This window comes from Poromitra crassiceps (assembly GCF_964638095.1).
Source record: "Poromitra crassiceps genome assembly, chromosome: 3".
Lineage (NCBI taxonomy): Eukaryota > Metazoa > Chordata > Actinopteri > Beryciformes > Melamphaidae > Poromitra > Poromitra crassiceps.
In genome coordinates, this window is record NC_139625.1 from 12,094,504 (window position 1) to 12,110,864 (window position 16,361).

Consider the following 16,361-nt stretch of genomic DNA (forward strand, 5'->3'; position numbering starts at 1 on the left):
ATGTAGCTAGACAAATAAATATACAAATAAACTTGACTTAGGTAGCATGGAATCGACTATCACTCAACATAGTGTAAATGTTATGGAGCTCACTCAAAACATAGTGCATGCTAAAGTGCTAGCAGGGGAGCCTACTATCACTTTAAATATAACATACTGTACTGCTAATTGGTATTCAAGTTAATATGATTCACAGGTGTATCTGCCTCTTTTAAATTATTTTTTGTACTTGCCCAATTTTCCCCCTGCTGCCCCGGTCGCTGCTCCACCCTCTGCCGATCTGGGGAGAGCCGTAGACTAGCACCATGCTTCCTCCGACACATGCGCAGTTGCCGCTTCTTTTCACCTGACAGCGGAGGAGCTTCACCGGCAGGACGTAGCACGTGGGAGGATCACACTATTCCCACCAGTTCCCTTCCGCCCCGAACAGGCGCTAGCTAGTGCAGCGACCAGGACACAATATACCTCTAATCCGGCTTCCCACCCGCAGACACGGCCAATCGTGCCTGTAAGGACGCCCGGCCAAACCGGAGGTAACGCGGGGGGCGCGAACCTGCGACAATCGTGTTGGTAGGCAGGGAATCTACCTCTACACTACCCGGACGCCTGTGTATCTGCCTTTGTAATCGAGATTCAGTCCTTTTTCATGTCCCATGTTTGCAGAGTTCCTAACCCCCTCTATGTCAGTCAGTGTGTTTTTGACACTCTTTAGAAATCGCAGGCTTCAACACGAGTTGGATGAGGTCTTCTGCTTGTCTGGAGACTTGTTCCAGCTTGGCTCTTTAATCCTGTTCCTTCGTATCTCCTGTGTGGTTTGAACCATCTCGTCATCTGTTGTCACCTGGAGACGAGTGTCTCTGTCAAGCCCCTCTTGAATGCAACCATTTGACAGCGCAGGAATGTGGGACAGGACAGTTAAATTACAACACAGCCATTCAAGAGAATAAAGAAACCAAAGAATGTCCGTACCTGTGCTGACAACTACAAGTCATACATGGAAGTCAAATCTCGTTGTTTGACGTTCCTGCATTGAGAGAAATATTTAAGTTGCAAAGTGCACAGTCTTCAGTTCGCCATCAAAACAAAGGCAAACTAGAAGGCACTTACTCGGTAGAGTGCATACCCCCGCCAAACCTTTCTACAAAGTGTTGTCGTGTCACGTGAGTGACGCCGTTTGGAAGTTAGTTGACTTGTTGTGTTTGACCACGCCCCCTGTTGGCCAGTGGGTGTGGGAAAGTTGATCAGTTCACTTCTAAGCTGGCCCATGACCTGCTTTACTACCAAGTGTCAAATCTGTTCACAACTTTTTGAGATAATGCAGAGAAACAGTCAGACAGTCAAACCTCCAGGGGCAAAAACAAACCTCCAGGCCACCAAGTCCATTGAAGGAGGTAAACACATGCAGGACTCTTCCTCTCTTTGTACTTTTCAGAGGTTGCATTGTCTCCCTCCAGAGGACTATTCCTCTTTGTACTTTTCAGAAGTTACATTGTCTCCCTCCAGAAAGGACTATTCCTCTTTGTACTTTTCAGAAGTTACATTGTCTCCCTCCAGAGGACTATTCCTCTTTGTACTTTTCAGAAGTTACATCGTCTCCCTCCAGAGGACTATTCCTCTTTGTACTTTTCAGAGGTTACATTGTCTCCCTCCAGAAAGTACTATTCCTCTTTGTACTTTTCAGAAGTTACATTGTCTCCCTCCAGAGGACTATTCCTCTTTGTACTTTTCAGAGGTTACATTGTCTCCCTCCAAAGGACTATTCCTCTCTTTGTACTTTTCAGAGGTTACATAGTCTCCCTCCAGAGCACTATTCCTCTTTGTACTTTTCAGAGGTTACATTGTCTCCCTCCAGAGGACTATTCCTCTTTGTACTTTTCAGAGGTTACATTGTCTCCCTCCAGAAGACTATTCCTCTTTGTACTTTTCAGAGGTTACATTGTCTCCCTCCAGAGAACTATTCCTCTCTTTGTACTTTTCAGAGGTTAGTCTCCCTCCAGAAGACTATTCCTCTCTTTGTACTTTTCAGAGGTTACATTGTCTCCCTCCAGAGGACTATTCCTCTCTTTGTACTTTTCAGAGGTTACATAGTCTCCCTCCAGAAGACTATTCCTCTCTTTGTACTTTTCAGAGGTTACATTGTCTCCCTCCAGAGGACTATTCCTCTCTTTGTACTTTTCAGAGGTTACATTGTCTCCCTCCAGAGGACTATTCCTCTTTGTACTTTTCAGATGTTACATTGTCTCCCTCCAGAAGACTCTTCCTCTCTTTGTACTTTTCAGAGGTTACATTGTCTCCCTCCAGATGACTCTTCCTCTCTTTGTACTTTTCAGAGGTTACATTGTCTCCCTCCAGAGGACTATTCCTCTCTTTGTACTTTTCAGAGGTTACATTGTCTCCCTCCAGATGACTCTTCCTCTCTTTGTACTTTTCAGAGGTTACATTGTCTCCCTCCAGAAGACTCTTCCTCTCTTTGTACTTTTCAGAGGTTACATTGTCTCCCTCCAGATGACTCTTCCTCTCTTTGTACTTTTCAGAGGTTACATTGTCTCCCTCCAGATGACTATTCCTCTCTTTGTACTTTTCAGAGGTTACATTGTCTCCCTCCAGAGGACTATTCCTCTCTTTGTACTTTTCAGAGGTTACATAGTCTCCCTCCAGTTACTGTACATTTTGCATCTACTTTCATTGTTTGCCTGTCTACACATACAATATAGCAGGCAGCCAACAATGAGCTCTGATTACTTTAATTTGACACTGTATTCCTCCCTCAGTATCCATTATTAATGAATCCTAATGGCCCGAGCCAGTACTGCATCTTCTATTGATTAGGATTTTCTTACCTCAAATCTAATCAGAGTGAGGGCTGCATGGGGGGGGGGGGGGTGAGAGGAGAGGTGAGGAGGAGAGAGGAGGAGATGAGAGGAGTGGAGAGGTGAGGAGGGGAGGAGATGAGAGGAGAGGAGTGGTGAGGAGTGGAGAGATGAGGAGTGGAGGAGATGAGAGGAGTGGAGAGGTGAGGAGTGGAGGAGATGAGAGGAGTGGAGAGGTGAGAAGAGAGGATTGGAGAGGGGAGGAAAGAGGAGATGAGAGGAGGGGAGGAGAGAGGAGACAAGAGGAGTGGAGAGGTGAGGAGAGGAGAGAGGAGATGAGAGAAGGGGAGGAGAGAGGAGATGAGAGGGGAGGAGAGAGGAGATTAGAGAAGGGGAGGAGAGAGGGGAGGAGATGAGGAGAGGGGAGGAGATGAGAGGAGGGGAGAGAGGAGATGAGAGAAGGGGAGGAGAGAGGAGTGGAGAGGTGAGGAGAGAGGGGAGGAGATGAGGAGAGGGGAGGAGAGAGGAGATTAGAGGAGGGGAGGGGAGGAGAGAGGAGATGAGAGGAGTGGAGAGGTGAGGAGAGAGGGGAGGGGGAGGAGATGAGGAGAGGGGAGGAGAGAGGAGACAAGAGGAGTGGAGAGAACGAGACGAGATGAGGTGGGTGTTTAGGCCAACTTTTGGCCTTTTGTCATGTGACTTCAACACGGGTCATCCTCTGCTGTCTCCATCTTTGTTGAGCTCATTGCTGTGGTGTTTCTGCACTACAAGAGATCACCGGTCAATCAAACAGTGTGATGCAGTCTGAGTGTCTGCTGGCTTTCACCACAGATGGGAAAAGTACACACATTATATACTTAGTAGAAGTACAGTTACTTGTGTAAAAGAATAGCTGATTCAACTTGTTCACTCAAGTACAAGTAAAAACTAGAACGACCGCAACGCGGACTTATGCCTCCACCATTAGTTCATTCTTGAGTCCAAGTGGATGTTGGAGCCAAATTGGAAGAAATTGCATCAAGGCGTTTCTGTGCAGAATTGGATATTTGAGCCAAATGTGAAGACATTTAGTCAATGTGTTACTGAGATATGGCGTTACCGAGCTTGAAAATGGCATTTGTTAGGTCACTGTGACCTTGACCTTTGACCTTTGATAACCAAAATGGAATCAGTTCATCCTTGAGCCTAAGTGAATGTTTAAGGCGAATCTGATGAAATTCCGTCCAGGCGTTCCTCAGATATGGCGTTAACAAGCTTGAAAATGGCGTTTGAGAGGTCACAGTGACCTTGACCTTTGACCTTTGACCACCAAAATCTAATCAGATCATCCTTGAGCCTAAGTGAATGTTTAAGGTGAATCTGATGAAATTCCGTCCAGGCGTTCCTCAGATATGGCGTTAACAAGCTTGAAAATGGCGTTCGAGAGGTCACAGTGACCTTGACCTTTGACCACCAAAATCTAATCAGATCATCCTTGAGCCTAAGTGAATGTTTAAGGCGAATCTGATGAAATTCCGTCCAGGCGTTCCTCAGATATCGCGTTAACAAGCTTGAAAATGGCGTTCGAGAGGTCACAGTGACCTTGACCTTTGACCTTTGACCACCAAAATCTAATCAGATCATCCTTGAGCCTAAGTGAATGTTTAAGGCGAATCTGATGAAATTCCGTCCAGGCGTTCCTCAGATATCGCGTTAACAAGCTTGAAAATGGCGTTGGAGAGGTCACAGTGACCTTGACCTTTGACCTTTGACCACCAAAATCTAATCAGATCATCCTTGAGCCTAAGTGAATGTTTAAGGCGAATCTGATGAAATTCCGTCCAGGCGTTCCTCAGATATCGCGTTAACAAGCTTGAAAATGGCGTTCGAGAGGTCACAGTGACCTTGACCTTTGACCTTTGACCACCAAAATCTAATCAGATCATCCTTGAGCCTAAGTGAATGTTTAAGGCGAATCTGATGAAATTCCATCCAGGCGTTCCTCAGATATCGCGTTAACAAGCTTGAAAATGGCGTTCGAGAGGTCACAGTGACCTTGACCTTTGACCTTTGACCACCAAAATCTAATCAGATCATCCTTGAGCCTAAGTGAATGTTTAAGGCGAATCTGATGAAATTCCGTCCAGGCGTTCCTCAGATATCGCGTTAACAAGCTTGAAAATGGCGTTCGAGAGGTCACAGTGACCTTGACCTTTGACCTTTGACCACCAAAATCTAATCAGATCATCCTTGAGCCTAAGTGAATGTTTAAGGCGAATCTGATGAAATTCCGTCCAGGCGTTCCTCAGATATCGCGTTAACAAGCTTGAAAATGGCATTCGAGAGGTCACAGTGACCTTGACCTTTGACCTTTGACCACCAAAATCTAATCAGATCATCCTTGAGCCTAAGTGAATGTTTAAGGCGAATCTGATGAAATTCCGTCAAGGCGTTCCTCAGATATGGCGTTAACAAACATCCGTACGGACGGACGGACGGACAGACATCCGTACGTACGGACGGACAACCCGGATCCATAATGCCTTCGGCCTGGCTTCGCCGGCGGAGGCATAAAAAAAGGTACATGCTCTGAAATGTAATAAAGTATTACCACCGGCTGTTTCTGTGCAAAGCTAATTGAAATTCACGTGATATTAATATAATCCAAATACTATTAAACTGAAAATATCCTCTCCAAACATGTTTTAAGATGTATAAAGTCTTTGATAAATATTTTGTGATATGGTTTTCTCACAAAAAAGGTGCACATGATGCGTTAAAGCTGGGAGAACGCGAGACACAGACAAATGTTACATTGTTTTTGTCTGTCGTGCATTAAAACCTAATACCCTGTTTTGAAAATGTGAGTAGAAAGATATTTGTGTTAAGATAGGGGAGTAATAAGCAAAAAGTTGTCAGAAAAATAAATACTCAGTAAAGTACAAATACCTGGAAATCCTACTAAAGTACAGTAACAAAGTATTTGTATTTAGTTACTCCCCATCTCTGGCTAACAGTAGTCTCGCTGGCCAGCCTCCTCTCCCTTCCGTCCGAGGAGTCTGGCGCCGCAGGTCTCCATAGTGGGATTGCGATGGGCGGCGCTTAGCGGCAGTGCCCTTGGAAAATAGTTTCCAACAATCCAATTTGCCGTTTTCAGCGTGTAGCAACGAGCTAGCGTGTAGGTTTCTGCCGTTAGCTTGCTAGCTAGTAGCTAGTTAGCGCTGTTGTTTTCACTGAGGCGGCAGGGCACTATTTACAGCGACACACAGGGAGGAGGGAGCGGAAGCCGCTCTGATTGACATGGTCGGAGCCAATGACAGAGTTTGTAATAAGCCGGGAGCGGACATCCCGGCTGCCACCGAAACAGTCGCTCCAATGGGAGAGCAGCTGTAGAGCAGGGGAGGGTTTATCCCAGTTGCCTGTTTCCGTGGCGCCAGACTCCTCGGACGGAAGGGAGAGGAGGCTGGCCAGCGAGACTAGGCTATCACAGACGCATCGTCATCATTCGAATGCAGCCGAGGAATACAGAAAATTCACAAAAAATTACGAGTTTTGAATGCAGCACAATTTATTACTAATTAGGAAATGTGGACAAGAAAACCGAAAGGATCTCCTTGGTAGACATTATACTTCATGCTACAAAAAACCAGCCCCTGCATATCCGTGATGCTTTGAAAAGGCCCCTCATAGTGTCTCTGTCAAGTGAACAACACCCTTCAAACCAACGGTGCCACTTTGGCAGGTTGAGAGGTGTGGGAACTGGTGCAAAAGGGTATCAGGTCCCTCCCGTTTAAATGCGAGGGTAGACTGGGGCGGCGTTTTCCCCTTCCAAACGGAGGGCTGGGTGGGTGTGGATGGGGACTTGGTGAAGTCTCTTGGAGCTGTTGGGTCTCACAGTGTTCCGCTGGTGATGTTAGCTGGGGCCGTGCTCTTCCTCCTGCCTCATCCTCTTCCTCAGCTGCTCGCCGATGTCGGCCAGAGGGTTGGTCTTGGCGGCGAGGCTCTTCACCGCCTCGCCGAACCGGCTGGTCTCCGTCTCCCTGCAACCGCAGCAGAAACACACGGCAGTGAGGAGTGCTGCTCAATCTGCACATTCAGCATCTAACTGTGCAGGACGCTTACGTTGATAGAGGGCTTGTGTCTTTGTTACTATGGGGATGAAGTAAGGGGGGGGACGATTTATTTGCTCGAGCATCTTAATTGAGCAAAGTTGAATTCTTAATTTCAGCCTTTTTGTCTGTGGGGACTTCAAATAATGTTTATAAGTGTTCATTTATTTTGCGGTTCACAAATGACTTTAAATTGAAGAATATGATTTATATTAAAGGGATAGATGTGATTTTTTTTTATGTGGGGTAGTATGAGGTACTACCAGCCAGCGCGGTCCCAGTTTGGAGAAATGAAGACCGGCCGCGTCAGCCAAGTAGAGCTGTCTGCTGAGTGTGAAGGGGGCCATGAGCAAAAATGTAAAAAAATAACAAAAACAAAAAAAAACACCAGGAAAAAAAACATAAAATGCTTCCATACTACTCACCTAGCATAATCCAAGTCTCCACAAGCCCTGAGATGACAAGTTGACTTGAAAATATGTCATTTACACCCTGTTTTTGGCTGAAATCTGCACTGGAGCCAGGTGCTCGAGGAAGAAATCGGGCACGATCCAGTTGCACATACTGTACATGTTGTGGCTATATTTCAGCTAAAAACAGGGTGGAAATGATTCGAGACAACTTGGCATCTCAGGGCTTGTGGAGACTTGGATTACGCCAGGTGAGCTGTATGGAAGCTTTTTCTGAGCTTTTTTTTTTTATACATATGTTATTATATTATATGCTCATAAGGAAAACCACCACAATATACTAATCAATTATATTTACACTTGTCTTTATCATCATATAATAACAATGTTTGATTCTACATACTATCATTTATAGACAAACAGAATCCAGGAGGTCTTCGTGAAGACCTAGCAGGTCGATACGCGTTGGTCTGTCTATTTGTCTTGTGCTCGATTAAATATATATTTCTACTTGAAGACGGAGTGCCTTAGTTTTATTCCATGGTAGTCTGCATCAAAACCTGGGGGCTGACATCAAGCAAGACCACCTGGATTCTGTTTGTCTAATACTATTACCTATTACCTGCCCCACTAATGAGCACCTGTCGGATGAGCCATCAGATCCATGCGGTACTTCCCTCTTCTGCTGTATACTACTATAATGTATACGTTGTATTTTCATCATGAACATTGACCGCAGCCTAAAAAGGTGGTTAATTCTATTCCTGAAATAAAAAGGTTGGTAAATTGAGTTTAGGTGGTTTTACCCTCCAGAACATTCCTGATTAGCATGTAAATCAAGGGTGAGCAGTTTTTCCTTCATAAGTAAAATGGTGTGGTTTTGAGGTCTGATGTAAATGAATGAAAGAGAGACTTGCGCTTCCTAATTCACCATCATGATATATAAAACATAACCAGTTGTGTTTACAGTTATTATGTTGTAATCAACAAAGAGGTCTGAAGTTGTGCATATATCTCCCTATTAAAGGTTAAATTTGATGTAAAACAAACCAAAACACATGGTTCCCAGATAAAGCCACACCAGCCATGTAAGGAAAAAAGATACCTTTTTACCTCTGTGACTTTGTGACACAAAGTAACACTTATTTAATTTGCCCGCTTACAGCGCCGCCCCGCCAACTGAATGTGGAAGACCAAACCTTGTCTGTAGCTGTGTAGAATCGAAACATTTACAGAAATCAACTGCAGCAAAGATGGTCTATCAGCCTAACAAATCATCTTATCAGAGGCCCCGCCCCCTCAAAGCTAACAGATCATCTTATCAGAGGCCCCGCCCCCTCAAAACTAAAGGCTGCTTTATGCTCACCACGCCGTGAAGGGTGTGGGGGTGGAGCGAGGGCCGGGCGCTTCAAATGACGTAAATTTGTTGGGCGTGGTTATTCGCTACCTCCGTAAGGCGCCCACCGTGTGCCTGATTTTTTTCTCTCACAGCGCGACCTCCGCACGGCTTCTCTCCAAACATGGCCGCTTTCAAGCCGCTGAGCCCTGAACACTGAGCTGTGTTTTCGCCACATTTCTTGACCCACGTGGTAGGCTATAAACTTTGATTTGCAACTGTTCGTTTTTAGTCATTTCACCAAGTAAATGTGTTGTGTTGAGAGCATGATTGAGAGAGATTAAAAGCAGCACAGAGTAGGCAATCAGGGCTGAGAACTAAAATGGCTTTCAGTAAAAACAAGTTTGGTGATTCATTCATGTGCTGATGTACGGTCGTTTGAGAGTGAAAGCACACTCAGTACTGCACATAATAGCGTTTCATTGCGACTTTTCACGGGCTGTTCTCACTATTTACCATTGTACAATACATACATGCTGATCACTTGGCTGATCACTTCTGAGTATAATAGCATCTGCCCCAGCGCGAGGTCCGCACGGTGACTCGCGGAGCTCCACCCCCAAGGAGCTTGCTCAAGTATAATGAGCCCTTAACAGATCATCTTATCAGAGGCCCCGCCCCCTCAAAACAGCGCATAATTAATGAGGGGAGAGAGAGAGAGAGCGGATAGAGAAGCCCCACAGAGGCTGCAGGATTCGAAGAATAAGGGAAGAAATCTACAGAATTCTTATTTGAAAGACCCATGACTGAGACATGTCTTAAACAGCTAAAATAGCATAAAATGGGACCTTTACGGAGAGTTATAAAACGGCTCTCTCAAATCAAGCAATCTGATTGGTTCACAGCCATGGTATAAATACCGTATACCACTCTCATAACCCATGGCCATGGGTTATGAGACTCAACTCTCTTACTAAAAGGCTTTGGTTACCTCAAATGACAATGTAGAAAAAAAAAATGGCCGAGACAGCTGTCAGATCCTTGTGAATCAATCTTCGCTTATAACTTTACTAATACTTCGCAGAAAATTATGTTTTGTACAAGAATAGACGCGGGCTAATGTCTTCTTTGCAAAAAAAAGGCTGTTAACCCCGCATTTCTAAATAAGACGTAACGTTAGTTGGTGTCGGGCTTTGCAGAAAGCTCTCAGCTTCTCAGCAAGCGCCAGGATTGGCCAATGTCAACTTCAGTCTCCAGAACGATCCAATCAAATCACCCGCACGTCTATCTTCTTGCTAGAGGTCCCGCCTTACAGTAGTGTTTCAACTGACTCTATCAGAATGCCATGCCAGTCGGACTTATAGTATTATTATTATTATTATATTATCATACTTGGAAACCGTTTTATAAAAGCAATATAGCACTCGAGCTGCGTGTGTTGTGGCATATATCCCGCTGATCAGCAGTTATCCCACTCGGCCTGCGGCCTCGTGGGATAACAGCTGATCAGCGGGATATATTTGCCACAACACACTGGCTCTCATGCTATATTGCTTAATTATACGGTAGTAATAAGGAAAAGTGTTTTTCCTCATTAATATCCAAATTTATGCAGCAAGGATTTCGAAAGCAAGCCAACCAGCAGCGTACTGAATCTAACCAGCTGCAGTAGTTGTGTCTTGGTCAGTATCAGGTAGAAAACAAAAGAGGGGGACAAACAGGCCTCTTACAGGAGTTTGCGTTTCTGTGACAGTTTCATCAGGCTGAAATCGGTCGGCTCCGCCCTCTTCTTCACCGGCCTGCAAGGAGAAACAGAGGAGAAAGAGGGACGGCCGTTGTTACATAAGGAAACATGAGCGTGTAGTCTAGTCAATAGTGATCAGCAGGGTTTGACCAATATGGACATTTGTAGGCACATCCCAATGTTTTTAGAATGAGGGTGCCGATTACGGCTGGGTATCCTTTAACAAATGATGATACCAGACAGTACCATACCACTACCCTTAAAGTGATACCGATACCAATATAGAGCATTGATTCTCAAAACTTTTTCCACATCAAGGACCCCTACAGAATACAGTCATACATTCTGTCATTGTGTTACTTATGGATGGAATTATAGTGAAAACAAATTATCCCCTTTTTTCTTTATTCATTTATTTATTTATTTGACCTTTATTTAACCAGGTAAAATAAAGTTGAGAACAAATTCTCATTTACAACGTTGACCTGGCCAAGGGGCCGCAGCAAGAGTAAATACAATAGACCAAGTCGACACCATGCCACACACATACAGTACATCAAAACGGCAAAAACAAGAACAAATACAAATCAAGAATCAATAAACACTAGGTTACTTGGCGCTCGACTTTGCCACCACAGACTGTATGGGTTATACCTGCTCAGGGGCCAATCACACATCACATAAATCACACATATATATATATATATATATATTAGAGCTGTGAATCTTCACTGGCCTCACGATTCGATTACGATTCAGAGGGCTACGATTCGATTCGATTCCGATTATCGATGCATCTCGATGCATCTTCAATCGATGTATCACTTTTTTCCCCAATACATGATTCATTTTTTCTCACTTTCTTTTTTCTCACTGTGTGGCTACTTTTGAAATAAAAGTGCATTTGGAATTGCATTGTATTATGATCCAAATAAACAACGTACTTCCATTATATTTTATTCGATTATTATTATTATTATTATTTTAATAATCGATTTTTGACATTTGTGAATCGATGCAGAATCGTGCACGTCCGCATCGCGATGCATCTTATAATAGATTATTTTTGACACTCCAATATATATATAGAAAAAAGAAGCTCAGTGTTTCCCCCAGGATGCCTTTGAAACAGCATTTAGACCATGATGAGACACAAAAACAAAAACACAGGCCTACTCTGACAAAAACCACTGCACTGGTAATTGGTCACAAAAAAGTCATGGGAACTGCTGCTTAAGGTGAACCCAAAACGTGGCACAGGACTGCAAACATTTCCAGAGGTTCACAGAGGACACAGAGGTTCACAGAGGACACAGAGGTTCACAGAGGACACAGAGGTTCACAGAGGACACAGAGGACCACAGAGGACACAGAGGTTCACAGAGGACACAGAGGACACAGAGGTTCACAGAGGACACAGAGGTTCACAGAAGACACAGAGGACACAGAGGTTCACAAAGGACACAGAGGTTCACAGAAGACACAGAGGACACAGAGGTTCACAGAGGACACAGAGGTTCACAGAAGACATAGAGGTTCACAGAGGACACAGAGGTTCACAGAAGACACAGAGGTTCACAGAGGACACAGAGGTTCACAGAGGACACAGAGGTTCACAGAGGTTCACAGAAGACATAGAAGACACAGAGGACACAGAGGTTCACAGAGGACACAGAGGTTCGCAGAAGACACAGAGGTTCACAGAAGACACAGAGGTTCACAGAAGACACAGAGGTTCACAGAAGACACAGAGGTTCACAGAGGTTCACAGAAGACACAGAGGACACAGAGGTTCACAGAAGACACAGAGGACATAGAGGTTCACAGAAGACACAGAGGACACAGAGGTTCACAGAGGACACAGAGGTTCACAGAAGACACAGAGGTTCACAGAGGACACAGAGGACACACTGGGCTCGGGGAGTTCGGCTGAGGAAAGATTGAGAAATTACACACCACAAATATAAACGCTGCCCATAACAACACAGAAGGACAAGACACAGAGCTTGATGTTGGCAAATGAAGGTTTTTCCTGGCTCAGTAGCGAGGAGCGAGCAGCGAGGACTGGGAGCGCTGACTGTGCTGACCGGTCGGACTAGCTATCTGTCACACCCTACTGTAGGCTTACTGGCAGTGAGAAAACACTGTCGACGTGCTTTTGTAACTAACGTTAAACGCCGACCGGGTACAGCCATCGGCTCCTCGCAGCAGTAACGCTACGAACATGTAACTGAAGTTGGCCGCAGTGTAGCTTCTGAATGTTGCCTTCATTCACAATCATAGTGACGTTTTGTTTTGAAATTGGCCGCCAACTAGCGCTGAACCGGAAGAACAAATACAATTGCGGGTAACGCGGAAGAGAGAAAAAGTGGGCGTGGTGAATAAGGTGAGTAGACGTCAATGGCAATGACCCTAATTCTCACTTGATTTAGTGCCTCAGTAAACACTTTCCTATTGAGTTTACTGTCTCAATCACTAGTTTCAAGTCGTCTTCAATACAGCCTGATGTTCATTTAGTCAATGATGGTCCCCAATTAGAGTCAAATAGACAATAAAGCAGATTCTGCTTTGTGATTGACAGGTCGCCTGTCCAGTGATATTTATATACGCTCTATGATAGCTACCAAGCTGAGTGAGTCCCGCAGCTTCCTCCAGAAGCTGTGGAATGTGTGTGTGGGGTGTAAGAAAGCAGGCGTTAGCTACACTACACACACGCGCATACGCACACCCACACACACACGCGTACGCACACCCACGCGTACGCACACCCACACACACACGCGTACGCACACCCACGCGTACGCACACCCACACACACACGCGTACGCACACCCACACACACACACGCGTACGCACACCCACACACAGTCTGCATAGATACAAGGAAATGCTCCTGCTGGCCTCGAGATGCTATTTCAAGAGCAGACGCAAGAGATCCGGTTGAAGACACCGAGGCGACGTCATGCGTTGGCATACAGCTTTCCGGTGACGTCCACGTCTCTTACAACCACAGCAGTACATTCACGACTAGTCTCTAATACAGATGTGACAGAGCCTCTTGTTTCTGACCAGGGAAAGAAGCCTTTGACAGTATAGAAAGAGAGAATTTTTTTTTTGTTTTTTTATCACTACTACAAGGCGGCACACAATACAGTACACCTCTTTCCAGATGTTTCTATGTATTTTGCCGCTTGTAGCTTTCCGTTTGAATTTCCTATTGTTGTTGCCGAACACATTTGATGGAAATATGGATATTACAGTCAGAGAATGTAGAAACGCAGTCAGTTTTTCTTTTCGTGGTGGGGAAAATATGGATAATGTGAAAATGACTGCTGGAAGTACCTCTCCAGCTAGGCAACATCTGTCATATCCTGAAATAGCCCTGTTGAGCCACGGAGCTGAATTTCAGAGACTGTAACCTAGAGCACCTTTTGATTTAAATACAACTGCTGCTCATTCCGTGGCTACATCGCCCAGCGACCAGTTAGAGAGTGCTATTACCTAGTAGCAAAATAATATATATTACCTATATATTATATTATTACCTAGGATATTCACTGTGAACTTACTGGGATTTTTCAAACAGAAAGACATACAATATTGTCTTGGTCTAGAACTGTACAATGTATCCATGTACATGATACCGGCCCAAAGAATCCACATATCCATCTATTACACACCTGCATAAAAAAATACTATTCAGGTGTCAAATAAACGACACAATGCAGTTGATATGGGAGAGTTCTTCAAGTTGAACACTGGTGTAATGGCATCTTATCTCTCTTAGTTAAAATTGGCTAAGTGGTGTGTGTGGTGGTGTGTGTCACGATTGTGATGTCATGATGTCATCAGTGATGCCACTTGAGCAATTGTGATGTCATCAGTGATGTTACTTGAGCAATTGTGATGTCATCAGCGATGTCACTCAAGCAACTGTCTTTTTGTTGTTGTTGGCTAATGGGCTCTGTGGGGGTGGTGTCTGTCTGTCTGTGGCGGTCAGTCTCCAGAGTCTCCACCCTAGGAATCGGATTCCGAGTGTTTCTCAAATGGGGGTATGGTATGCCTATCCCTAGGGGTACGTGGAGGTACTACAGGGGGCACTTGAGAGAAAGGGCAAAATGGAAAAACGTAAGAATAAATCATGATTTTTTTTTTAATATATCTTTTTAGATAATATTACAATTTAACACATTGACTGCCAGACGTTTTTCTTTGCTGTAGTTAGCTTCTGCCAAGCCGTTTTTTGAGGATTATGGCTCATTTTATAAGAGCCGAGGATTCGTTTCAGCTTGGAGTTTGTGAACATACAATATCTCAAAAGTACTAATAGAATGTGTACTTTCTCTGTCTAAAAGAGTTAGTTTGTAGAGTTAGTAGTTATGTAAGCATTAGCAGTTGAATACAGCATGGTTTTAGCGTGAAAAATAATATTCAGAGATAAACGGCTTTTTGTGAAATTGGATGGAAGGGTCACTTTAACCATTCATTTTTGGCTCTCTCTCTCTCTCTCTCCCTCCCCCTCTCGTTCTCTCTCTCTCTCTCCCTCCCTCTCGCTCTCCCTCCCTCTCTCTCTCTCTCTCTCTCTCTCTCTCTCTCTCCCTCCCTCTCGAGTTGCTTCAACTCCGCCCTCCGTGGGCGGACAAGCTTGTCACCAGTCAGTGCTTTGCTGTGCCTGCATGTCTGGGCCGCTGTTTGAGGAAGTCGGGAGGGACTCGCTCGTTTGGAGTTTTGGTTGAGAGAAGCTTTTGCGATTCTGGTCATATTTATGCTGCGTGTTTCAAAGTGTGTTCCTGCACCTGTAATCTATCACCCGATCATAGTAGATCGGCTGAATCTATTATGTAAATTTGCAATCCCGCATCGCCAGCAATCAGCGCGAAAAGGAGAATGGCTGGGCTGAGAATGGCTTGACAAGTTAAAAAAAATGCTTTCCTTCCTCTAGCAAGGAGAGCACTGTTGCCACTTAGTGGGTCGGTGGAATGGGTTGTAAACGTTCGGTGGCTCCAATAATTATATAAGAGATGTAAAAGGCTTAGATGCACAACCCACCGTCAAAAAAAAAAAATCGATGCCAAAAACGTGTAAACACGTTGTTGGCAGGGAACAGCTGGATTCTGAAAACGTGTTCATACGTTGTTGGCAGTGAATGAGTTAAAGTGTGAACTAGAACTATACTTATGAAAATATTTCAAAGTTTTACTACTCTAGCCAGCAGGCATGATGGGAAATAAGGGCCGCCGGGTGATCAAGCGCGCATTCGCATCCTTGAAGCAAAATGTTGTAGTCGGGTAAAGGGGGGTACTTGGATTGAGAAATCAGGGAAAGGGGGGTACTGAAGCACTGCTGTAATGTAAAGATATAGACAGAACAGCGTGAATAAGTAAGGGAGACAGAAAATAAATACATACAAAAAAATTGCACTGAAAAGACAAGTTGTGACACAGCCGCAGTCTTGTAGTCTGCTCAGCTCATGTCTCATTAGTGCAGAAGTGGATGAGATGAGAGTTTTAGGCCTTTGCTGCGAGCTGTGAACTCAGCTGGACATTTATGACCCAGTGAATAACTGCCCCATCGCTATAAGCTGTGCCCCCGGCCCCGGCAGAGCTGGATTATTGCATCAAATAGATGGAGGCCAACTCAAACGAGCTTGAAGGCATCATGTAAAGAGTGGGCGGCTAATTGAAAAAATTCAAAACAGGATAAGGCCGAACCTGACGTGATTTAGGGCGGCTTGTTCCTGTGAAGGGAAGGTGTGGATTTTATTGGGCTTAGATCAATGCCTACCCCAGCCCGTTCTGTCTGAGCCCGGCCCGTTTATCTAAACTAATAGACTACTTGCACAACTCCACTACTTCCTGAAATGAGTAGGGCATCTTGGTTTCCTGTCCTACACTATTGGATGAACTGATTAATGTCAGGTGTGCCTGACTGCTGCAGTCACAACAACAGTGATCAGGCACACCTGACATTAAT

General features: G+C 44.7%; 1 protein-coding gene across 1 annotated transcript in view; it reads right to left on the minus strand.

The window, feature by feature from the left end:
• Positions 1–6,349: 6,349 nt before the first annotated feature.
• The window catches only part of slx9 (SLX9 ribosome biogenesis factor), a 67,467-nt gene continuing 57,455 nt past the window's right edge, over positions 6,350–16,361 (minus strand). Inside the window, exons 5-6 of the mRNA XM_083633402.1 lie at positions 10,375–10,443; positions 6,350–6,829 (exon numbers count right to left, since the gene is read on the minus strand). Coding sequence (XP_083489528.1) covers positions 6,703–6,829; positions 10,375–10,443 — 196 coding nt within the window. The 3' untranslated portion in view covers positions 6,350–6,702. The remainder of the gene's footprint in view (positions 6,830–10,374; positions 10,444–16,361) is intronic.